This window comes from Leucoraja erinacea, unplaced genomic scaffold (genome assembly GCF_028641065.1).
Source record: "Leucoraja erinacea ecotype New England unplaced genomic scaffold, Leri_hhj_1 Leri_56S, whole genome shotgun sequence".
NCBI lineage: Eukaryota > Metazoa > Chordata > Chondrichthyes > Rajiformes > Rajidae > Leucoraja > Leucoraja erinaceus.
Genome location: NW_026576476.1, coordinates 42,922 through 68,758, shown reverse-complemented (window position 1 = coordinate 68,758; position 25,837 = coordinate 42,922). Strand labels below are relative to the sequence as shown.

General features: G+C 48.1%; 1 protein-coding gene across 1 annotated transcript in view; it reads right to left on the bottom strand.

Moving 5' to 3' along the window:
• LOC129694184 (glycogenin-1-like) overlaps positions 1 to 25,837 on the bottom strand; it is a 94,684-nt gene that overhangs the window by 38,987 nt on the left and 29,860 nt on the right. The window contains exons 8-10 of the mRNA XM_055630902.1: positions 25,108 to 25,197; positions 17,216 to 17,296; positions 2,425 to 2,469 (exon numbers count right to left, since the gene is read on the bottom strand). Of these exons, the coding sequence (XP_055486877.1) occupies positions 2,425 to 2,469; positions 17,216 to 17,296; positions 25,108 to 25,197 (216 nt within the window). The remainder of the gene's footprint in view (positions 1 to 2,424; positions 2,470 to 17,215; positions 17,297 to 25,107; positions 25,198 to 25,837) is intronic.

The following is a 25,837-nucleotide window of genomic DNA, read 5'->3' as shown; positions in this document are numbered from 1 at the left end:
CTTCCCTCCCGCCTGCCCCCATCCGGGCAATCTGGCAATTTGCCGGGCTGCAGCTGGTGATAAGTGCAGGAAGGAACTGCTGGTTCAAACCGAAGATAGACACTAAAGTGTTGGAGTAAGTCAACACCCCTGAGGAATAGGGACAGGTAACATATCCAGTCTGGGGCCCTTCTTCAGTCTAAAGGTAACTGACATGAAACATCGCCCATCCATGTACTCCAGGGATGCTGCCTGACCCGTTGAGCTATTCCTGTACTTTTATAGCCAATAGACAATAGGTGCAGGAGCACCGCCATTCAATGTGATCATGGCTGATCATCCCCAACCAGTACCCCGTTCCTGCCGTCTCCCCATATCCCCTGACTCCGCTATCTTTAAGAGCCCTATCTAGCTCTCTCTTGAAAGTATCCAGAGAACCTGCCTCCACCACCCTCTGAAGCAGAGAATTCCACAGACTCACCACTCTCTGTGAGAAAAAGTGTTTCCTCGTCTCCGTTCTAAATGGCTTACCCCTTATTCTTAAACTGTGTGTGGCCCCTGGTTCTGGACTCCCCCAACATCGGGAACATGTTTCCTACCTCTAGCGTGTCCAAACCCCTAACAATCTTATATGTTTCAATGAGATCCCCTCTAATCCTTCTAAACTCCAGAGTGTACAAGCCCAGCTGCTCCATTCTCTCAGCATATGACAGTCCCGCCATCCCGGGAATTAGCCTTGTCACTTTTCACTCTAAGTAACTTTATGTGCTCCCTGGAGATCTGTGAGAAAAGCCAACAGAACGCTAGAAGATTGTAGATGAAGCTGTTATAACTCACTGACATCCTGTTGGGAAGAAAATATGTGACTCCCACTTGGTTTGGAGACTCCAGAACCATCAATGTGCTGGACTCCTTGCTGTCTTATGAAATGGCCAAGCAAGCCACTCAGGTGAGGTGGTAATTAGATGGGTGGTACACACTGGTTTTGTCAGCATCATGCACGAGGCATGAATAACACTACCATGCTGCCCCAGGTTTCCCTCAATGACTTGCCACACCAAGTTGGAACGATATTGCCGCCCCTCTGATTATCACTGGGTCACCCTGTTTGACCATCAGGGTGCCTGCACTTCACTGCAGATGGCAAAAGAATAGTTTAAGGGAACAACTTAACACCAGCTTCCCAAGGGCAAAATCGGTGATGGAAATTGAACGTTGCGTTTGCCATTAGTTGCCCATAAAACCCACGTTAAAAATAAAACCCAGCGAGCTCCTGGGTTACTGTGTCAAAGGGGCAGCACAGTTGCAGTCTGCCTTACAGCGCCAGAGACCCTGGTTCCAACCCGACCGCGGGTGCTGTCTGTACGGAGTTTGCACGTTCTCCCAGTGACCCGCGTGGGATTTCTCCGGGACCCCCCACGCCCCAAAGGCACACAGGTTTGGAGGCTAATTGGCTTCGGTAAAAATTGCCCCCTAGTGTATAGGGCGGCGTTGGTGTGCGGGGATCGCTGGTCGGCACGGACTCGATGGGCCGAAGGGCCTCTTTCATGATGCATGGACCAATGCCTGGGATTCCCCCTCAATGATGAGCTTTTACCACAGACCCACAGCTAGTTAGCAAATAAAATCTTGGGAGCTGTAACCACAACGGTGGAAGCATCTTGTCAATACGGAGACGATGAGGGGGTGTGTGGGTGGGGGGAAAATGAGGGAGGAAGTTTGTATGCAAAAAAAAAAAGCTCCATAAGCCTGTCGGGGTGAAATCACACGTCAATGCATGGTGGTGCAGCGGTAGAGTTGCTGCCTCACAGCACCAGAGACCCAGGTTAGATCTGGAGCTTGTCTGTACAGAGTTTGTACGTTCTCCCCGTGTGGGTTTTCTCCAGGATCCCCCGTTTCCTCCCACACTCCAAAGACGCGCCAGGCGTGCAGGTGAATTGGCTTTGGGTAAAAATGGCGAATCGTTCCTCTTGAGTGTAGGGTGGTGCTAGTGTGCTGGCATCACTGGTGTGCAGGACTTGGGTGGGCTGCGGATACTGATTCTCTAAACCACACGCCTGTGTTGGTGAGCCCCTGTGTACACCGGGGACATTGCACTCCAATTTCAACCGCTTCAGACGAGTGGAGGTTTACCATCGCCCGGCTGGAGAATACAAGTTGCGTATTGGTGCCGGAGGTCAGCGGTGCTTTGCCTCGCCGTTTTGAAGGACCCAGCACAAAAAAACCAATGGCGGGCAACGGCTTTGACAGCGTGTGGCAGAGCTCGCTCGAGTTACTCCCTTCCATCGGGATTTGGGCCCATGTCCAGAGTGACCACCGTTTGCCTTTCAGCACGCAGGCCAGTGACCTTGCCCCAGGGCCCACAACACAAGAGCCTCTCCATCAGTGCCAGTCATTGAAGCAGCAAACAGTACCTCTGCCGTTCTCGGCCAAACAAGTGCTTACATTTCTCTTAAAGGACGATGTGCCTGGCTCCACCGTGTCTGCTTGCTAATTAAAAGATTGTGGGAAGGGGGGGGGGGGGGGGGAAGGGGGGGGGGGGGGGGAGGGGGGGGGGGGGGGGGTAAAGTGCATTAGTACATCACTGCATTCTAAGTACCAGGTTGGCTATGGTAACAGAGCAATGAATTCACATGTCAATGCATAATGCATTTCGTTGTCTCTGTACTGTACACTGACAATGACAATTAAAATTGAATCTGAATCTGAATCTGAATCAAGGAAAAGGCAAGCTCCATTTGTATCGCACAGGGCACGGCCAGTGGCTCTCCCTCCCCCCCTCTCCTTTAAGGTTCGGAGCCTTGCCCGCGATTATCGAATGTTATCGACTGTAACGGAGGAGAGTCCAGAACCAGAGGGCGCAGCCTCAGAATAAAAGGACAAACCTTTGGAATGGAGACAGGGAAGAATTTATTTCGCCAGGGGTGGGTTGGCGAGTCGGTGGGATTCATTGCCACAGCGGAGATTGACAGGGTCCCGTTTAGTGAGAGCATCAAAGGTTGCGGGGAGAATGGGGTCGAGAGAGAGAGGAATAGATCAGCCATCATGCGATGGCGGTGTAGGCTCAATGGGCCAAACAGTCTCATTCTGTTCCCATGTCTTATGTTTCAGAAACCTTTTCACGTTGAATGCCTCCGCTCAGCCCGCCTAAACCTACCTGAGCTCCCGGTTGCTAAACACTTTAACTCCCCCTCCCATTCCCACACTGACCTTTATGTCCTGGGCTACCTCCATTGACAGAGTGAGGCCCAGCGCAAATTGGAGGAACAGCACCTCATATATATTGCTTGGGCATCTTGCACCCCAGCGGTATGAACATTGCCCTCTCTAACTTCAAGTAACCCTTGCTTTCCCTCTCTCTCCATCCAATTCAAGCGATTTAGAACAATCACCAGATCAAATGTCCTCGTGATTTTAATCATCCCTGTAAGTACGTTTATTGGCCAAGTATTCACATACAAGGAATTTGCCTTGGTGCCCCATGGCCTGCTCTCCAAGGAACAAGGTCTTAGCCTGCCTAACCCTCTCCCTGTAGCTCAGGCCCTTCCCAGCAGTTATTGGGCAACTGGATCATCCTACCACAACCAGAGAACAGTGGAGTATGGAGTGTACAATTTTGGTCGCCTAATTATAGGAAGGATGTCAACAAAATAGAGAGAGAGTACAGAGGAGATTTACTAGAATGTTGCCTGGGTTTCAACAACTAAGTTACAGAGAAAGGTTGAATAAGTTAGGTCTTTATTCTCTGGAGCGCAGAAGGTTAAGGGGGGACTTGATAGAGGTCTTTAAAATGATGAGAGGGATAGACAGAGTTGATGTGGACAAGCTTTTTCCTTTCCTTTGAGAATAGGCAAGATTCAAACAAGAGGACATGACTTCAGAATTAAGGGACAGAAGTTTAGGGGTAATATGAGGGGGAACTTCTTTACTCAGAGAGTGGTAGCGGTGTGGAATGAGCTTCCAGTGGAAGTGGTGGAGGCAGGTTCATTGGTATAATTTAAAAATAAATTGGATAGGCATATGGATGAGAAGGGAATGGAGGGTTATGGTATGAGTGCAGGCAGGTGGGACTAAGGGAAAATAATTGTTCGGCACGGACTTGTAGGGCCGAGATGGCCTGTTTCCGTGCTGTAATTGTTATATGTTATATGGTTAACAGTACTGAACTACTATCTACCTCTTTGATGTCCCTCGGACAATCCTTGATCGGACTTTGCTAAACAACATTCCCTTACCATGTATCTATACACTGCAAGCGGCTCAAATGTAATCATGTATTGTCTTTCCACTGACTGGGCAGCACGCAGCAACCTCAGCACACGTGACAAGAGATTACATTAAACTGGGTGGGCTGGGCTGGGCTGGGGTGGGTCTGTGATCTAGTGTAGTCAGCACCAGGCCATCACGGTTGATCTCTGACAAACTATTCTAGATACCTCAGGAAACATGGTCTCATTGTTACAGGAACAGAGACTCAATACGGGTGTACAAGTTCATAGTTTAGTTAGTTTAGTTTAGTGTTGCCTGGACCAAGGCATAGTGAAAAGCTACAGTTGTACGCTAACCAGTCAGCGGAAATACAATGCATGATTACAATAGATCCATTTACAGTGTCTAGATACATCAGATTGCAACCATCACGTGGTCCGCCCTGTTTCGACGAATGCAATCAACCTGGTGCGCACAATCAAATAGAATAAATGTGTCCCTACAACTTTAGGCTGTGCACGCCTATACGCGAGAAGAAACATAGAAACATAAAAAACATAGAAATTAGGTGCAGGAGTAGGCCATTCGGCCCTTCGAGCCTGCACCGCCATTCAATATGATCACGGCTGATCATCCAACTCAGTATCCTGTACCTGCCTTCTCTCCATACCCCCTGATCCCTTTAGCCACATCTAACTCCCTCTTAAATATAGCCAATGAACTGGCCTCAACTACCGCCTGTGGCAGAGAGTTCCAGAGATTACCACTCTGTGTGAAAAATGTTTTTCTCATCTCGGTCCTAAAAGATTTCCCCCTTATCCTTAAACTGTGACCCCTTGTTCTGGACTTCCCCAACATCGGAAACAATCTTCCTGCATCTAGCCTGTCCAACACCTTAAGAATTTTGTACGTTTCTATAAGATCCCCTCTCAATCTTCTAAATTCTAGCGTGTACAAGCCGAAGATAAAGGAATAATGTTTAGCGCAAGGTAAAGCCTGCAAAGTACTATCAAAGATAATTCGAGGGTCAACTAAGAGGTAGATTGTGGTTCAGCACTGCTATCTGGTTGTGGTAGGATGGTTCAGTTGCCTGATAACAGCTGGGAAGAAACTGGCTCCGAATCTGGAGGTGTGCGTTTTCACACTTCTGTACGTCTTGCCCGACGGGAGAGGGGAGAAGAGGGGAGTGGCCGGGGTGCGACTCGTCTTTCACCCAGTGATGGGGCAGAATTAGACCATGCGGCCATCGAGTCTACTCCGCCATTCAATCATGGCTGATCTATCTCTCCCTCCTCCTAACCCCATTCTCCTGCCTTCTCCCCACATCCCCAGACACCCTTCAACAGGTTCATAAGATGTTGCGCAGTTATTTGCTCCCAAAACACGTGCAGAGTGCAAACACACAACTGGAGTTTGCCTTGTCCAGGTATAAATCTATTATAAACACTGCACAGGAGTAAACCATCAGTAGACATCGCTAAATACTACTTGTATGATTAAGTATTCACACCAAATTTCTCTCGTGTTACCTTAACTGGATCAATAGACAATAGACCATAGGTGCAGGAGGAGGCCATTCGGCCCCTCTAGCCAGCACCGCCATCATCATCATTAAATCATAGCTCTTATGTTAGAGTTCTACTTTTTTTAATTTGCACGGAGTGACAGCATCAGAGATGGAATCTTTTTATTGGTGTTGGGAGATTGGGAGAGCTGAACTATCTGCCACAGAAGGCAGTGGAGATAAATTCGCTGGATGTTTTCAGGGGAGAGTTACTGTAGACTTAACTCTTAGGGCGAAAGGAATCAAGGCATATGGGGAGAAAGCAGGAACTGGGGATGATCAGCCATGATCACATTGAATGGCGGTGCTGGCTCAAAGGGCAGAATGGCCTCCTCCTGCTGTACTCCTGCAACTATTTTTCCATGTCTCGGGGAAAGGACAGGCTGGGTACTCTTGGTGGGGGTGCTTGGGGGGGGGGGGGGGGGGGGGGGGGGGGGGGATTTTATAAAGGGACAACTGCGTATGATGGGTGATAGGAGACAGGAGGGAGGGAGGTTCCCTCCAAGTGGAACAGGCTAGGAACGATTTGTAATTACTCTTCCCAACGTGAAATGCTTCAGATGCGATAAAAGAGGGGGGTGGGGGAGGAAGGAAGGGAGGAGCGAAGGAAGGAGAAAAAAAAAACGGGGGAGAAGGAAGAAAGGAAGGAAAAAGAGGGAAGGGAAGGGAGCAGAAAAAGGAGTGAGGGAAGGGAGAAAAAAGGGAGAGAGGGGAGGAAGGAAGGAAAAGAAAAAGGAGAGAATGTGGGAGAGGGAGGAAAAAAAAAAGGAGGAAAGAGGTAGAGGGAGGAAGGAAGAAAAGGAAGAAGAAAAAAGGGAGGAAGAGGGAAGAAGAGGGAAAAAAAATTCCCGGGGCATTCACTGCCAGGGACCTTCCAGATGGGGACTTGCCTTGACCAAGATAGAGGTCTTTAATAGACTTGATAGAGGTCTTTAAAATGATGAGAGGGATAGACAGAGTTGATGTGGACAAGCTTTTCCCTTTGAGAGTAGGGAAGATTCAAACAAGGGGAGATGACCAGAATTAAGGGACTGAAGTTTAGGGGTAACATGAGGGGGAACTTCTTTACTCACAGAGTGGTAGCGGTGTGGAATGAGCTTCCAGTGGAAGTGGTGGAGGCAGGTTCATTGGTATCATTTAAAAATAAATTGGATAGGCATATGGATGAGAAGGGAATGGAGGGTTATGGTATGAGTGCAGGCAGGTGGGCCTAAGGGGAAAAAAATTTGTTCGGCACGGACTTGTAGGGCCGAGATGGCCTGTTTCCGTGCTGTAATTGTTATATGGTTATGTGGTAAAGAAAGCTTTCGGGTGTAAAGAAAGCTTTTGGTGTGCTGGCCTTTATAAATCAGAGCATTGAGTATAGAAGTTGGGATGAATGTTAAAATTGTACAAGGCATTGGTGAGGCCAATTCTGGAGTATGGTGTACAATTTTGGTCGCCTAATTATAGGAAGGATGTCAACAAAATAGAGAGAGTACAGAGGAGATTTACTAGAATGTTGCCTGGGTTTCAGCAACTAAGTTACAGAGAAAGGTTGAACAAGTTAGGGCTTTATTCTTTGGAGCGCAGAAGGTTAAGGGGGGACTTGATAGAGGTTTTTAAAATGATGAGAGGCATAGACAGCGTTGACGTGGATAAGCTTTTCCCACTGAGAGTAGGGAAGATTCAAACAAGGGGACATGACATGAGAATTAAGGGACTGAAGTTTAGGGGTAACATGAGGGGGAACTTCTTTACTCAGAGAGTGGTAGCTGTGTGGAATGAGCTTCCAGTGAAGGTGGTGGAGGCAGGTTCGTTTTTATCATTTAAAAATAAATTGGATAGTTATATGGATGGGAAAGGAATGGAGGGTTATGGTCTGAGCGCAGGTATATGGGACTTGGGGAGATTATGTGTTCGGCACGGACTAGAAGGGTCGAGATGGCCTGTTTCCGTGCTGTAATTGTTATATGGTTATATGGTTATAAGACAGGCAGCAGGTGGTGATGCAGAGCAGGAAACCCCTCAGTTCATTGGGACCAGAGAGCCAGGAGGAACTGCAGACGTTGGAACCTCGAGAAGAACCACAATGCTGGAGGAAGTCAGTGGGCCGGGCAGGGGCTGTCGGGATTAGCAGGGAAATAGAGAGGAGCCCAGGTTGGTCCTGAGCTCCGGGCAATTACAAAATTCTTAAACTTACAAAATTCTTAAGGGGTTTGGACAGGGTAGATGCAGGAAGATTGTTCCCGATGTTGGGGAAGTCCAGGACAAGGGGTCACACAGTTTAAGGATAAGGGGGAAATCTTTTAGGACCGAGATGAGAAAAACATTTTTCACACAGAGAGTGGTGAATCTGTGGAATTCTCTGCCACAGAAGGTAGTTGAGGCCACAGTTCTTTGGCTATATTTAAGAGGGAGTTAGATGTGGCCCTTGTGGATAAAGGGATCAGGGGGTATGGAGAGAAGGCAGGTACAGGATACTGAGTTGGATGATCAGCCATGATCATATTGAATGGCGAATGGTGCAGGCTCGAAGGGCCGAATGGCCTACTCCTGCACCTATTTTCTATGTTTCTAAGGGTTTGTTCGTAGGTACTTGGGGCTATTTTTTTTAAAAACGTGGACATTTTTCAACATGTTGAAAAAATGTCCCGACTTACCTGATGCCCCGAGTTCCTACGCTTGCATTACGAGCCGCTACGAAACATCTACGGACTCCTATGGGCATCCCCCCGACATTCCCCGAGTTCAAATCAAAGGGAAAACTCCGGGAGAGTTCGTGAGTAACTCGGGAAAGTGGGACAAGCCTTAAAATTGCCTCTAGCATGCAAGAGAGTGGAAGCAAGAGAGTGGGGTAACACAGAACTAGTGCGATTGGGTGATCAATGGCTCGTATGGACTCGCCGGGCCGAAGGGCCCCATCTCTATGCTATATTGTATAATTCAGTTTAAAAACATAAATGGGGTGTTTGGAATGGGGACACAAAATAATCCCCAACCAATTAACATGGAATTCTCTGCACACGTGGCTAAGATTCAAATTATGTTGTTAATTGGGTAATGTTTACAGATTTAAAATGGCGAATGGATGAATGCACGAGGAAAAACATGATTGGATTATGAGGAAAGAGCAAAAAAGGATAAGGGGGAAACTTAAGGATAAGGGGGAAATCCTTTAAAACCGAGATGAGGAGAACGTTTTTCACACAGGGAGCGGTGAATCTCTGGAACTCTTTGCCACAGAGGGTAGTCGAGGCCAGTTCATTGGCTATATTTAAGAGGGAGTTAGATGTGGCCCTTGTGGCTAAGGGGATCAGAGGGTATGGAAAGAAGGTAGGTACGGGATACTGAGTTGGATGATCAGCCATGATCACATTGAATGGCGGTGCAGGCTCGAAGGGCCGAATGGCCTACTCCTGCACCTAATTTCTATGTTTCTATGTTTCTAAAAGAATGGGACTAAATGGATTGGTCCGTGACAGAGGCAGAACATTTATGAAAGGCCTGGATAGAGTGGATGTGGAGAGGATGTTTCCACCAGTGGGAGAGTCTGGGACCAGAGGTCACACCCTCAGAATTAAAGGACGTTCCTTTTGGAAGGAGGCGAGGAAGAATTTATTTTGTCAGAGACTGGTGAATCTGTGGGGATTGTTCCCACAGAAGGCTGTGTAGCCCAAGGCTGTGGATATTTTTTACAGTAGAGAGATAGATAGATTCTTGATTAGTACGGGTGTCAGGGGCTATTGGGGAGAAGGCAGGAGAATGTGGTTTAAGAGGGAATGATAGATCAGCCATGATTGAATGGCAGAGTATTCTATTATCTAAATGGTGGCCGACTAGGAAAAGGGGAGATGCAGCGAGACCTGGGTGTCATGGTACACCAGTCATTGAAAGTAGGCATGCAGGTGCAGCAGGCAGTGAAGAAAGCAAATGGCCTGTTAGCATTCATAGCAAAAGGATTTGAGTGTAGGAGCAGGGAGGTTCTACTGCAGTTGTACAGGGTCTTGGTGAGACCACACCTGGAGTATTGCGTGCAGTTTTGGTCTCCAAATCTGAGGAAGACATTATTGTCATAGAGGGAGTACAGAGAAGGTTCACCAGACTGATTCCTGGGATGTCAGGACTGTCTTATGAAGAAAGACTGGATAGATTTGGTTTATACTCTCTAGAATTTAGGAGATTGTGAGGGGATCTTATAGAAACTTACAAAATTCTTAAGGGGTTGGACAGGCTAGATGCAGGAAGATTGTTCCCGATGTTGGGGAAGTCCAGGACAAGGGGTCACAGCTTAAGGATAAGGGGGAAATCCTTTAAAACCGAGATGAGAAGAACTTTTTTCACACAGAGAGTGGTGAATGTCTGGAATTCTCTGCCGCAGAAGGTAGTTGAGGCCAGTTCATTGGCTATATTTAAGAAGGAGTTAGATGTGGCCCTTGTGGCTAAAGGGGATCAGAGGGTATGGAGAGAAGGCAGGTATGGGATACTGAGTTGGATGATCAGCCATGATCATATTGAATGGCGGTGCAGGCTCGAAGGGCCGAATGGCCTACTCCTGCACCTAATTTCTATGTTTCTATGTTTCTATTCTGCTCCTGTTACTTGAGACATTTCGATGGTCTGAAGAAGGGTCAGTACAGTCTACTCTGTAGAGGTGTTCCCTCTCCCCCGACTCTCAGTGTGAAGGGTCTCGGCCCGAGATGTCACCCACTCCACCTCTCCAGAGATGCTGCCTGTCACTCTATGAGGTTAAAATGTTATCCCAACATTCGGTGCCGACCTTCATTAGATTCCATTGTAATCATAAACTGTAGATGATTTCATTTGGGGTCACCTCCAGTAGCCCCAACTCCTGCAAGGTCAAGCAACCTGGAGAATCAGCGACAGGTTTGGCCACTACAAATAGGTTGGGCATTAAGAGGCGACTTAAACAAATAATCAACGAAATGGAAAACGCAACCTCAAACTAGCCTTCGAACAGCAATAATACAGGACCATAATTCACAGGGTTCAACTGCAGGTCACCTCTAACCAATTAAAATATCAATTAAGCAATATCATCTAGAGAAATCAAGGACACACCATGCAGAAGGCTCACCAGCGTCTCTTCTTCCTGAGGAGACTGAAGAAGGTCCATCTGTCTCCTCAGATCCTGGTGAACTTCTACCGCTGCACCATCGAGAGCATCCTTACCAACTGCATCACAGTATGGTACGGCAACTGCTCTGTCTCCGACCGGAAGGCATTGCAGTGGGTGGTGAAAATTGTCCAACGCATCACCGGTTCCTCGCTCCCCTCCATTGAGTCTGTCCAAAGCAAAGCGCTGTCTGCGGAGGGCGCTCAGCATCGCCAAGGACTGCTCTCACCCCAACCATGGACTGTTTACCCTCCTACCATCCGGGAGGCGCTACAGGTCTCTCCGTTGCCGAACCAGCAGGTCGAGGAACAGCTTCTTCCCGGCGGCTGTCACTCTACTCAACAACGTACCTCGGTGACTGCCAATCATCACCCCCCCCAGACACTTATTATTATTTATTCAAATCATTTGCTATGTCGCTCTTCAAGGGAGATGCTAAATGCATTTCGTTGTCTCTGTACTGTACACTGACAATGACAATTAAAATTGAATCTGAATCTGACTTCATTCCACCCCAGCCAAGTTAACTGCGTATAAAAGACCAACACCAATGTTGGCAAGGATCTAAACACCATCATGAATGGTGGAGGAAGGAACTGCAGATGCTGCTTTAAACCGAGGATATCGACACAAAAAACTGGAGTAACAGTGGGCCAGGCAGCATCTCTGGAGAAAAGAACTAGGTGATGTTTTGGGTCGGGTCCCATCTCCAGACTGGGAGCCTCCCTTCTCCCTTCCCGACTCTCAGTCTGAAGAAGGATCTCGACCCGAAACGTCACCTATCCCTTTTCTTCAGAGATGCTGCCCGACCCGCTGAGTTACTCCAGTTTTTTGTGTCCATCTTCACCGTAATGAATGGATTGGATGAAGGACAAGATATATAGCAGGCTAACATGTATTGCCGTTAGGATCACGGAATTGTGCAGCAGGGAAAAATGGGCCCCCGTGTCCCAACATGCCCGTGCCAACCAAACCGCTATCTCCGCTAATCGCATTTATCGGCATCAGCTGTGCGTCCCTCTGAGCTCATCCAAGGACTTGTCCAAATGCCTTTCAAACATCATGGTATCTGCCTGCACCACCTCCTCTGCGGTCCACAGACCACCAGCATAATCAAGGACCAGTCTCGCCCCGGCCACTCCCTCTCCTCCAATCGCCCATCAGGCAAGAGGTACAGAAGGGTGGAGACGCACGCCTCCAGGTTCGGGGACACTTTCTTCCCAGCTGCTATCGGGCAACTGAGCCATCCTACCAACATCTCCAGAGCAGTCCCGCCCGGGCTATCATCTCCCTCGCTGGAGATCCTTGGGCTATCTTTAATCAGACCTTCCTGGTCGTTCCTCTTCGGATTGTTGACCTTGTCGTGGCGAAGAGGCTTGCGCGACCCCATGACTCCGAGGGCGATGCCGTCGGAAGCACCAGCTTGTGGTAGGGCCACCCATGGCGGTAAGGTCGAGGATGAGGGTCCGGACTGAGAACGATACGACCTAGCAGACCTCAACAGGCGGATGAAGGCGGATGAAGGCATGTTGAACTCAACAGCTGTGAAGGCGGATGAAGGCTGCAACATCGATCAGCTCCAATCGTCTTGGTTCCCTTGCCATTGGAAAGAGTTGATTGATTTGTGAAGGACGGTGTGTGTGTGTGTGCAGCATGGAGAGTGCAACATCAACAGCTGAGAGGACATCACAGACTCCGCAGTGAAATCACAGGGTTTTGACCTCCGTCGCAAGCAATGGCTAACCCTCAACTGAATCCGCACCCTCCATGCAAGAACAGCCCATCACCTGCATAAGTGACACCCCTGCTTGCAACTGCGGACATCCAGACCAGACCATCCCACACATTGTGAATGACTGCCCACTGAGGCTTTTCCCTGGGGGCATCAAAACCATCCACCCAGTAACTGATGCTGCCCTGGCCTGGATGTCCACCCTTGATCTACAACTTTAGGCATAGGCAAGAAGAACCCTGCCCCCTAGTGTGTAGGGAGTGGTTGCGAAAATGGGACTAGTGGGAACCAGCGACCAGTGATGGTCGGTGTGAGCAGGAGGGCCCCGTTTCCACGCTGCATCTCTAAACTAGGTCGAGAGACTGAAGATACAGAGAAAAGAAAAAGTGGGTAACGTCTCGTGTTTAAACCCGGGCTCGTTGCATGGACATTGTGCCGTGCACTAAAGACTGGTCTTAATCATGACCAATTCGGCGGTGACACTGCGAGAAATAACACACTCTCATGGAGAAATTGTGGTGCCCAGGATCAAAGCCAGTGTGTGTGGGGAAAATTGGGTTTGGGTTTAGGGCTGAGGAAACGGGGGGGAAGGATGAGAGTGGCGGAAACAGAAACACGATACGATGGAACATTATTTATCCCAGGAGTGAAATTGATCGGGCCAACACAACATACATGAAACACGTGAAATTTAAAGTGACGAGTGGAAAGGATTGGGGGGGGGGGGGATATGCAAAGATGCGGGGGGGGGGGGGGGGGGGTTCTGTCTGTCTACCCCATGACAGATGGGGGGGAGGAGTTGTACGGGTTGATAGCCACAGGGAAGAAGGATCTCATTTGGGTGTTCTGTACTGCAACTTGGTGGTATTAGATGCAATGGTCAGTTTGATGGAGGTGGGGGGGGGGGGGGGGGGGGTGCATTTAATGTTATAGCAAAAGGATTTGAGTCTAGGAGCAGGGAGGTTCTACTGCAGTTGTACAGGGTCTTGGTGAGACCACACCTGGAGTATTGCGTACAGTTTTGGTCTCCTAATCTGAGGAAAGACATTCTTGCCATGGAGGGAGTACAGAGAAGGTTCACCAGACTGATTCCTGGGATGTCAGGACTTTCATATGAAGAATGACTGGATAGACTCGGCTTGTACTCGCTAGAATTTAGAAGATTGAGAAGGGGGGGGATCTTATAGAAACTTACAAAATTCTTAAGGGGTTGGTCAGGCTAGATGCAGGAAGATTGTTCCCGATGTTGGGGAAGTCCAGAACAAGGGGGTCACAGTTTAAGGATAAGCGGGAAATCTTTTAGGACCGAGATGAGAAAAACCATTTTTCACACAGAGAGTGGTGAATCTCTGGAACTCTCTGCCACAGAAGGTAGTTGAGGCCACAGTTCATTGGCTATATTTAAGAGGGAGTTAGATGTGGCCCTTGTGGCTAAAGGGATCCGGGGGGTATGGAGAGAAGGCAGGTACAGGATACTGAGTTGGATGATCAGCCATGATCATATTGAATGGCGGTTCAGGCTCGAAGGGCCGAATGGCCTACTCCTGCATCTATTTCCTATGTTTCTAGAAAGCACCCAGTCCAAAGAACAAGTCGAGCCCAAAATGGTTGTGACGTTTCGCTCCATGGCTTTCAATGGAGCCAGCCCCACAGCAGAAGGGTCCACGTCACGGGGGCTGGAAACTGGAAGTATCCCGAGCTAATTCTGCGACCACCACCATCATCTACTGCGACAAGTGGTGGCTCCCGCTGATTGTCGCCGGAAGCTTGTGCCCTTTTCAGGACGGACGATGGCAGCGAGGCCAACATTCGTAACAGGACGGACACGAAGAGAAAAAGAATGGAGGCGGCTCTAAAACAAAGTGTGTAGGAAGGAACTGCAGATGGTGGTTTACACCAAAGATAGATGGAGCAAAATGCTGGAGCAACTCAGCGGGTCGGGCAGCATCTCTGGAGAAAAGGAAGAGGCGACGTTTCGGGTCGAGACCCTTCTTCAGACAGACCCAAGACGTCACCCATTCCTTTTCTCCAGAGATGCTGCCCGATCCGTTGAGCTGCCCTAGCATTTTGTGCCTATCTTAGCTAAAACAAACTGCTCAGAATTTGAAGCACAACCTATTAAATTTGGGAAGAGAATATTTCCAGAGGGGGGGGGGGGGGGGGGGGGGGGGACAAGGACACAAAACAAACAATTTCAAACAGCTCCTTTTAGAAACAGTTATCAAAGAGGATTTGGCACCGAGACACCCATGGAGTTTTTTAAAAAAGTGCTAGTTTAAAGAATCTACCTTAAAAGCTACACTTAAAGTATAAAGGACATGGAGAGGCTGGGTGGTAATTTTAGGATTAACAATGTGGCAGCTGAGGATATGACCACCCAAGTGGGCCAAATAAACCCGAGGCAGTGGAAAGGGCAGATCAGGACAATGAAAGAGGCTGAAAACTATAAAGAGGACGGGATGGGCGTTACAGTAGCGCAGCGATAGAGTTGCTGCCTTACAGTGCCAGAGACCCGGGTTCGATCCTGGATTTTGGGTGGCGTGTGGACAGATTTTGTACGCTCTCCCCGAGACTGCACGGGTTTTCACCAGCTTCCTCCCACACTCCAAAGACGGGCACGCTTGGAGGTTAAATTGGCTTCTGTAAATCGCCCCGAATGTGTGTGCAGGATAGAGCTAGTGTTCGGGGGATAGCAGGTCGGCGCTGGTTGAGTGGGCTGAAGGGCCTGTTGCCACGCTGTGTCTCTAAAACTAAAAGCGGGGGGGGGGGGAAGGAACAGATCAGAGGGCCAGATGATTGGAAAGAGGCAGCAGCAAGCCTCCGGAAACAGTGTGGCGATAAGCAAGGCACAAATCCCCCCTCATTATGGTATTAGACTATTATCTAAATGGGGAGAGGATTTAGAAATCAGAGGTGCAAAGGAACTTGGGAGTGCTGGTGCAGGATTCCCAAAAAGTTAATTTGCAAGTCGAGTCGGCGGTAAGGCAGGCAGATGCAACGCTAGCAATTATTTTGGGAGGACTCGCTAGAGGCAGGAAACATGTTCCCGATGTTGGTGGAGTCCAGAACCAGGGGCCACGGTTAAAGAATAAGGGACGAGCCATTTCCAACGGAGATGAGGAAACACCTTTTCACACAGAGGGTTGTGAGTCTGTGGAATTCTCTGCCTCAGAGGGCGGTGGAGGCCAATTCTCTGGACACTTTCAAGAGAGAGCTAGATAGGGCTCTTAAAGATCGCAGAGTCAGGGGATATGGAGAGAAGGCAGGAACGGGGTACTGATTGTGGATGATCAGCCATGATCATTGTGAATGGCGGTGCTGGCTCGAAGGGCCGAAATGGCCTACTCCTGCACCTATTGTCTATTGACTATTTTGAGAGGACTATAAAAGCAGGGATGTAATGCTGGGGCTTCAGAAGGCACTGGCCAAACCACATTTGGTGTATTCCGAGCAATTTTGGGCACCATGTCTGAGCAAGGATGTGCTGGCTCTGGAGAGGGTCCAGAGGAGGTTTACAAGAATGATCCCAGGAATGAGTGGGTTAAACTACGATGAGCGTTTGATGGCACTGGGGCTGGAGTTTAGAAGAATGAGGGGGGGGGGTCCTTATTGAAACTTACAGAATACTGAAAGTCCTGGATAGAGTGGATGTGGAGAGGATGTTTCCACTAGTGGGAGAGTCAAGGACCAGAGGTCACAGCCTCAGAATAAAAAACATCCCTTTAGGAAGGAGATGAGGAGGAATTTCTTCAGTCAGTGGGTGGTGAATCTGTAGAATCCATTGCCACAGAAGGCCGTGGAGGTCATCAATGAATGTTTTTAAGGTGGAGATAGATTCTTGCTCAGTAAGACCATCAGGGGTTATGGGGAGAAGGCAGAAGAATGGGGTTGAGAAGGAAAGATAGACCAACCATGAACGAATGGCGGGGCAGACTTGATAGGCCGAATCTGATCCTAGAACTGTTTCCCCAAAGATTAAGGTAACAAAATGTAACCCCCTCTCCCATTTAAAAGGGAGGGAGAGAGATAACGGCAGTGCTATTGGTGAGTTTGCCTGACATCAAGAGCAGGGTATTGGTAGAATCTATTATTACAACAAAGAGAAATTTAGACTATATTACAATATTAAATTTGTATCACAAAGGGCAGTGGGTGTATGGAACAAGCTGCCAGAGGAGGTAGTTGCGGCAGGGACTATCCCAACGTTTAAGAAACAGTTAGACGGGTACATGGATAGGACAGGTTTGGGCGGGGATATGGACCAAACGCTGGCAGGTGGGACTAATGTAGCAGGGACATTGTTGGCCGGTGTGGGCAAGTTGGGCCGTAGGGCCTGTTTCTACACTGCATCCCTCTGTGACTCTATAACTTATCAACTATGCTGTTCCTTGCTCTGTCGGCAGAATAAACATGGCAGCAGAAAGCCAGAGCAACCTTTTGTAAACCTCTTAGCACTTATACCTAGAAAAAAGACACAGTATAATTAGGCAACGCTAACATTCCTGAGAATTAAATGGCAAGCTCGACTTTCGTTTCATTTTTTAAAAATAAATGTGGATGGGAAGTTGAGAGGTTTGATTTACGAGGCTAGCTGTTGTCTCTTATTCACATGTACCATCTTCCAGTGTGCCTTTCTGGGACTTTTTAATATTGACATGATCGGGTGCCAAATTCTAGTTGGTGGGAGATAGAATTTCTGTTGAAAATAAGGGGAAAAAAATTCTGTAAATATCACTTCTCCGTACAAGATTCTCTCTACATATTGGCTCGCAAGTAACTAAATGCTATGTGTCTACATGAAATGCTATTTTGTTCTTAATTTATCAACAATATACCCAATTTAAGATCTTAACTTATGCAACTTTGCTCCTAAATTTTCTATGCAATCCAAATGCAACGTTAAAAGCAGATAGATTTAGGTAGGAACTGCAGATGCTGGTTTACACCGAAGATGGAAGCAAAATTGTTTTGCTGTGCTGGCACGAAGGGCCGAATGGTCTCCTCCTGCACCTATTTTCTATGTTTCTACATTTTCTATGTTTCTAACAAAAAAAAAGCAGAAGTAACTCAACGGGTCAGGCGGCATCTCTGGAGAAAAGGATAGGAGGAAGGAAGGATTCGACCCGAAACGTCACCTATTCCTTTTCGCCAGGGATGCTGACTGTCCCGCTGAGTTACAGTGCCATAGATTTGTACAGTGTGGAAACAGGCCCTTTGGCCTAACATGCACACACCGGCTGACATGTCCCAGCTACAGTAGTCCCACCTGCCTGCATTTGGCCCATATCCCTCCAAATCTGTCCTATCCATGACCTCCATGTTACTCCAAGCTTGTTGTGTCTACCTTTTGAAGCAGATATGCCAGTCTTACTTTGGGACCTAGAGTCTGGATATACGCACAGTTATATCCCTATCCCACGGTACGAGTTCATTCCAAGAGCTCTCCCGAGTTTAAAATCAAATCAAACTCGAGGTAAGCACGGAGAATGAACGTAGCGGGTACGTCGGAGCTCGGGGACGTCTCGTAGCAGCTTGTAACGCTAACGGCAGGTACTCGGGAAGACTCCCTAACGGCAGGTACTCGGGAAGACTCGTGAAGATTTTTCAACATGTTGATAAATGTCCACGAGAGCCCAGAGTACCGACGAGTGGCCATTACCGTAAATCTCCGAGTTCGAATCAGGGCAAACTCGGGAGAACTCGTGGAATGAACTCGTACCGTGGGACAGGGCTTTTAGTTTTATAGATCCTTAGCAAGGAAGCCATTTGCTGTCTACCCTTATCCTTCTCCCCTGGGCCGGAGTTTAGAATTGGCTAAACAATCTGCTGGAGGAGTTTCGCAGGTGGAGCGGCATCTGTGGAGGATAAATGAATCGTCCCAAGTTTCCTGTTTCAAAATCCCGTGTTAGGAATGAGAGGGGGGGGAGAATATCCAGTATAAAGGAAAGAAGGTTCTTTCAGGAAGGAGGTGAGGAGAAATTTCTTCAGTCAGAGGGTGGTGAATCTGTGGAATTATTTACCACAGAAGGCTGTGGAGGCCATGTCAGTGGATATTTTTAAGGCAGAGATAGGTAGATTCTTGATTAGTACGGGTGTCAGGGGTTATGGGGAGAAGGCAGGAGAGTGGGGATAGGAGGGAGAGATAGACCACCCATGATTGAATGGTGATAGACTTGATGGGCCAAATGGCCTACTGTTCCTCATTACTATAGGCAATAGGTGCAGGAGTAGGCCATTCGGTCCTTCGAGCCAGCACCACCATCCAATATGATCATGGCTGATCATCCACAATCAGTTCCCCGTTCCTGCCTTCTCCCCATATCCCCTGACTCCGCTATTTTAAGAGCCCTATCTAGCTCTGAGGAGATTATACCTGATGAGATTAATTACTACAGATTAGGGGGGAGGGAAGGCAGCTGAATGGGGGGGGGGGGGGGGGAGAAAGGATGGAGAGCGAGAGAGAGAGGAGAGAGAGAGAGAGAGGAGAGAGCGAGAGAGAGAGAGAGCGAGATGAGAAGCCATGATTGAATAGTAGAGTAGACTTGATGGGCTGAATGGCCTAATTCTGCTTCTAAAGGTGGGTTATGAAACAGGGGCCAGAGGTGATTAATGGACCAAAGAATGGGTGAAGGATATAGGGTGCCAAGTAGGGGAAGTGGAGGTGTAGAGTTGAGAGATAGGGACAGATTTTGTTTTTACAAAGAGACAACTGGATGGAGGTGATGGCTGCAATGGGCCTTCATGGCCAGCTGCGGTTAGGACCGTGAAATGGTGCCAAAACCTGCCGACTCGTGCATTTGAGACTCAGTGGGCTGTTTCTATGCATAAAGTACTTGTAAATGGCAATCATCTCACTGATCCACATGGGGGAAAAAAAAAAAAAATCACTGTACCTTGGTACGTTTATAATAAAGGAGACATTGAGCCATTGAAGCTGTGGGTTGAAGGAGGGGTGGTGAAGGTGGAGAAAAACAGGTGGAAAACACAAAGGCCATCTGAAGGGTCTCGACCCGAAACGTCACCCATTCCTCCTCTCCAGAGATGCCGCCTGTCCCACTGAGTTACTCCAGCATTTTGCATTCAGCAGGATCTGAGGAGACTGAAGAAGGTCCATCTGTCTCCTCAGATCCTGGTGAACTTCTACCGCTGCACCATCGAGAGCATCCTTACCAACTGCATCACAGTATGGTATGGCAACTGCTCTGTCTCCGACCGGAAGGCATTGCAGAGGGTAGTGAAAATTGCCCAACGCATCACCGGTTCCACGCTCCCCTCCATTGAGTCTGTCCAAAGCAAGCGCTGTCTGCAGAGGGCGCTCAGCATCACCAAGGACTGCTCTCACCCCAACCATGGACTGTTTACCCTCCTACCATCCGGGAGGCGCTACAGGTCTCTCCGTTGCCGAACCAGCAGGTCGAGGAACAGCTTCTTCCCGGCGGCTGTCACTCTACTAAACAACGTACCTCGGTGACTGCCAATCACCCCAATCACCCCCCCGCCCCGGACACTTATTATTTATTTTTTATTCAAATCGTTTGCTATGTCGCTCTTCAAGGGAGATGCTAAATGCATTTCGTTGTCTCTGTACTGTACACTGACAATGACAATTAAAATTGAATCTGAATCTGAATCATTTTGTGGTCTACCTTCGATTTAAACCAGCATCTGCAGTTCTTTCCTACACAAAGGCTATCGGTGTTGGAATCTGATAAGGACGATGATAGCAGGAACCATTAGGGAAAAGATTTAATAGGAATCCGAGGGGTAACTTTTTTCCAAACAAAGGGTGGCGGGTGTATGGAACAAGCTGCCAGGGGAGGTAGTTGAGGCTGGGACCATCCCAACGTTTAAGAAAGAGTTAGACAGGTACTTGGATAGCACAGGTTTGGAGGGATATGGACCAAGCGCAGGCAGGTATGACTAGTGTAGCTGGGACTTGTTGGCCGGTGCGGGCAAGTTGGGCAGTAGGGCCTGTTTCCACACTGTATCACTCCATGACTCTATGACAAGTTGGATTTAACAGACAGCTCGGGATAGAGTAGCACGAGATTTAGATGAATCCCTTGGATCAGAAGCACTAAGCATACACGGTCGAAGTTCCTCCCTAGACTCTGACTACGATATTCGACAATCATAGTCATAGAATGGAAACAGGCCCTTCGGCCCAACTTGCCCACACCGACCAACATGTCCCATCTACACCCGTCCCACCTGCCCGTGTTTGGCTCATATCCCTCTAAACCCATCCTATCCATGTTCTGGTCTAATTAATTTTTAAACATTGAGATAGTCCCCAGCGTCAACTTCCTCCTCTGGCAGCTCGTTCCATACACCCACTGCCCTTTGTGTTAAAAAAAAAAAATTACCATTCGGGTTCCAACTAAATTTCCCCTTCCCGCCCTCCTCACCTTAGACCCATGTCCTCGATTCTCGATTCCCCTACTCCGGGCGAAAGACTCAATGGATCTACCCGATCTATTCCTCTCAGGATTTGGTGGCACAGCTCTGTAAGGTCACCCCTCATCATAGAAACATAGAAATTAGGTGCAGGAGTAGGCCATTCGGCCCTTCGAGCCTGCACCACCATTTAACATGATCATGGCTGATCATCCAACTCAGTATCCCGTACCTGCCTTCTCTCCATACCCCCTGATCCCCTTGGCCACATCTAACTCCCTCTTAAATATAGCCAATGAACTGGCCTCAACTACCCTCTGTGGCAGAGAGTTCCAGAGATTCACCACTCTCTGTGTGAAAAAAGTTCTCCTCATCTCGGTTTTAAAGGATTTCCCCTTATCCTTAAGCTGTGACCCCTTGTCCTGGACTTCCCCAACATCGGGAACAATCTTCCTGCATCTAGCCTGTCCAACCCCTTAAGAATTTTGTAAGTTTCTATAAGATCCCCTCTCAATCTCCTAAATTCTAGAGAGTATAAAACCGAGTCTATCCAGTCTTTCTTCATAATAAGACAGTCCTGACATCCCAGGGATCAGTCTGGTGAACCTTCTCTGCACTCCCTCTATGGCAATAATGTCCTTCCTCAGATTTGGAGACCAAAACTGCACGCAATACTCCAGGTGTGGTCTCACCAAGACCCTGTACAACTGCAGTAGAACCTCCCTGCTCATCCTCCTGCGCTCTAAGGAATGGAGTCCGAGCCTGCTCAACCTCTCCCTGTGGCTAAAAGCCCTCGAGTCCTGGCAACCTTCTCTTCAATCTTATCTGAACCCTTTCCAGATTGACGGCATCCTTCCTGACCGACTGAGTTACTGCAGCACTTTGCATTATTCGCTTTTGAATCATTTTTAACGCTATCGAGTCAAGTTTATTTGTCACATACACATACAAGATGTGCAGTGAAATGAAAGTGGCAATGCCTGCGGATTGTGCAGATACAACAGAACAGAACCAGTATTTACATTGTAGAAAACAAAAAGACACAACAGTAGGTGGGGTGGAAGGGGTCCCTCATCAGGGGACAATCAGGGGATGAATTCTTTCCACGCAAGTCTTTGAATTACGGAGAGAGACAGTCGGTACAACCACTGAGTTAGCATTGACGTAAAAGATGGCAGAGTGAGATGAGATGGTGTATCATTTCGAGACACTTTGCTCAACCTATGGATTCACAAAGAACTGCAGGTGTTGGAATCTTGAGCAAAACACAAAGTGCTGGAGGAACTCTGCAGACGAGGCAACATCGGTGGAGGAAATGGAGAGACGTGGTTTTGGGTTGGGGCAACTTCTTCGGGCTGTTTGTGTCTGAAAAAGGGCCCCAACCCGAAATGTCATCGGTCCATTTCCTCCACAGATGTTGCCTGACCCGCTGAATCCTTCCAGCACGATTTTGTTTCCCAACCTACTTTTCCACCCCCCAATCGATTTGGGCTTTTAAAAAAAAAAAAAATTCTGTATTTCCACATGTATTTGTCCTACCAGCTTTATGCTTTTCAACAGTAATATGGGCTTTGCATTTTCTCCCTTGATTTACCTTTCGTGGTCCTGAAAATTTAATCATACGCACAAAACGTGTAGATTATCCAAAACTAGCAATAGTGGGATCGGCACTTGAAGATGGGACTTTCCTCTGGGATAGATAGACCATATAAACTAAATGTCTAACGGGCCCTGTCCCACTTTCACGACCTAATTCACGACGTTTTTTTAACTCGTGGACGTTTTTCATCAGGCTAGAAAAACGTCCCCGGCCTACTTGATGCCACGAGTACCTACGACTAGCATCACAACCTGCTACGACCTACCTACGACCATGCTGCGTGTACGAGTCGAGGGCAAACTCGGCAGAGGTCGTGAATTAGGTTGTGAAAGGTGGGACAGGCCCTTAACTTAAATGTGGCCCCAACAAAGAAACATCCAAATTAAATGCAATACTTAAAAGCAACTGGCACAGAAGGAACACATTTGTTTTAACTTAAAATCTTAAGACACCAAGGGGGGAGAAACATCCTCGCCCACGATTATATTAATGTTTCACAATTGGTGTTCATTTATTTATTCATGGATGCCATTGGCATTTAAAGCCCACCACTTGTTGCACAAAGTACCTGGTGTAAACCTGCTCCTTGTAATGAGCGGGAAGGAACTGCAGATGCCGGTTAAGACCGCACCAGGCGCCAAAACCAAACAGCAGGTGGCACCAGGACACCACCTGCCTTGTACTACCCCCTACCTCATACCGCCTCCACACTGGAGCGGGACGTTGCGGACTCCGCCTGAAGAAGTGGGGCTTCGCGGAATCCGACAAGTGCGACTGTGGAGAGGTACAGGCAACGGCCCACCTCCTGACTTGCGGCGAGAGGCACGCACTGCGGACGACCTCCGCAGCGGCACAGATGTGGCACTGGCTGTGACTAAGCGATGGCAGAACGAACCGAAGAAGAACACAAAACGCTGGAGTAATTCGGCGGGACAGGGCAGAAATCCTTCTTCAGTCCAAATCCAAAACGTCACCTATTCCTTTCCCTTGGAGATGCTGCCTGACCCGCTGAGTTACTCCAGCGTTTTGTGACCATCTTCTGCTCTGCTGTAATGATGAGACGGGTCAAGAGTTCCCAGTCGGAGTCATCTGAGGTGCAACAGAAAGCAGGCACAAGTGGGTTTTCCGTCTGTGGTTTCACAGACTTTGCCACAGATGCAAGGAAGAAGTTTGCATTGCCACATTTATTTTTAATCTCACCGATTTAAACTTCCACGCCGGGATGAAAACTCACAACTAGTAACATAACCAAAACAGGAGACACAAAATGCTGGAGTAACACAGCGGGACAAGGCAGCATCTCTGGAGAGAAGGAATGGTCGAGACCCAACAGGTCGAGACCCTTCTTCAGACTGAAGAAGTTAAACAAAATGTCTAACTTACATGCAGCCGATCACGAAACATCCAGATTAGATGCAAGGCTTGAAAGCAACTTGCACCAAAGGAACACATTTGTTAGATCCACTTAAATTCTTAAGGAATCAAGGGGGGGGGACTGAAGAAGGGTCTCGACCCAAAACGCAGGGTGGGAGATTGCAACCTTCACGGTTTCGACTAATGCAATCAACTCGACGTGCACAAACAGATGATCAAATAGAACAAGTCGTCCAACAACTTTAGGCTGTGCACGCCACACAAAAGAAGAAGACCCGAAATGTCACCCATTCCTTCTCTCCAGAGAAGTTGCCCGTCCCGCTGAGTTACTCCAGCATTTTGTGTCTACCTTCCATTTAAAGCTTTCATTGCAAAAGGATTTGAGTATAGGAGCAGGGAGGTTCTACTGCAGTTGTACAGGGTCTTGGTGAGACCACACCTGGAGTATTGTGTACAGTTTTGGTCTCCAAATCTGAGGAAGGACATTATTGCCATAGAGGGAGTGCAGAGACGGTTCACCAGACTGGGATGTCAGGACTGTCTTATGAAGAAAGACTGGATAGACTTGGTTTATACTCTCTAGAATTTAGGAGATTGAGAGGGGATCTTATAGAAACTTATAAAATTCTTAAGGGGTTGGACAGGCTAGATGCAGGAAGATTGTTCCCGATGTTGGGGAAGTCCAGGACATGGGGTCACAGCTTAAGGATAAGGGGGAGATCCTTTAAAACCGAGATGAGAAGAACTTTTTTCACACGGAGAGTGGTGAATCTCTGGAACTCTCTGCCACAGAGGGTAGTCGAGGCCAGTTCATTGGCTATATTTAAGAGGGAGTTAGATGTGGCCCTTGTGGCTAAGGGGATCAGGGGGTATGGAGAGAAGGCAGGTACGGGATACTGAGTTGGATGATCAGCCATGATCATATTGAATGGCGGTGCAGGCTCGAAGGGCCGAATGGCCTACTCCTGCACCTAATTTCTATGTTTCTAACAAGCATCTGCAGTTCTCTCCGACATAACCAACACAGTACTATATCTGCACTTTAAAAAAAACTCCGAAAGTTGATCTAATTAAGCCATCGATGTGGTCTTGCTAATCATTATCTATTCAACAGTTGCAGATTAAAGAGGAAATACCGGTTCAAGCAGTTGGAATGAATCTGGTGGCTGGACAACTATTTTTGGAAGTTTGAGTACTTCCCGAGTTGAGATGACAATATTTATAGTCTGTTGAAAAAAAAGAAAGGAAATATCAGCCCAATGCACATCATGGTTATTTTTCAAGCCGTCCCAAATTACTTTACTTGTAGAGTGGAAACGGGGCCCTTCGGCCCAACTTGCCCCTGCCGGCCAATATGTCCCAGCTACACTGGTCCCACCTGCCCGCGATTGGCCCATATCCCGCCAAACCTGTCCTATCCATGTACCTGTCTAAACATTGGGATAGTGCCTGCCTCGACTACCTCCTCTGGCAACTCGTTCATACACCCACCGCGAAATGTGAGAAAATAAATGACCCCCCCGTATACTCATCACATCTTTTCCCCTTCACCTTAATCCTGTGTCTATGTTTCTATATTTAAGAGGGAGTTAGATGTGGCCCTTGTGGCTAAAGGGATCAGGGGGTATGGAGAGAAGGCAGGCACAGGATTCCATATAACCATATATAACAATTACAGCACGGAAACAGGCCATCTCGGCCCTACAAGTCCGTGCCGAACAAATTTTTTTCCCCTTAGTCCCACCTGCCTGCACTCATACCATACCCCTCCATTCCCTTCTCATCCATATGCCTATCCAATTTATTTTTAAATGATACCAATGAACCTGCCTCCACCACTTCCACTGGGAGCTCATTCCACACCGC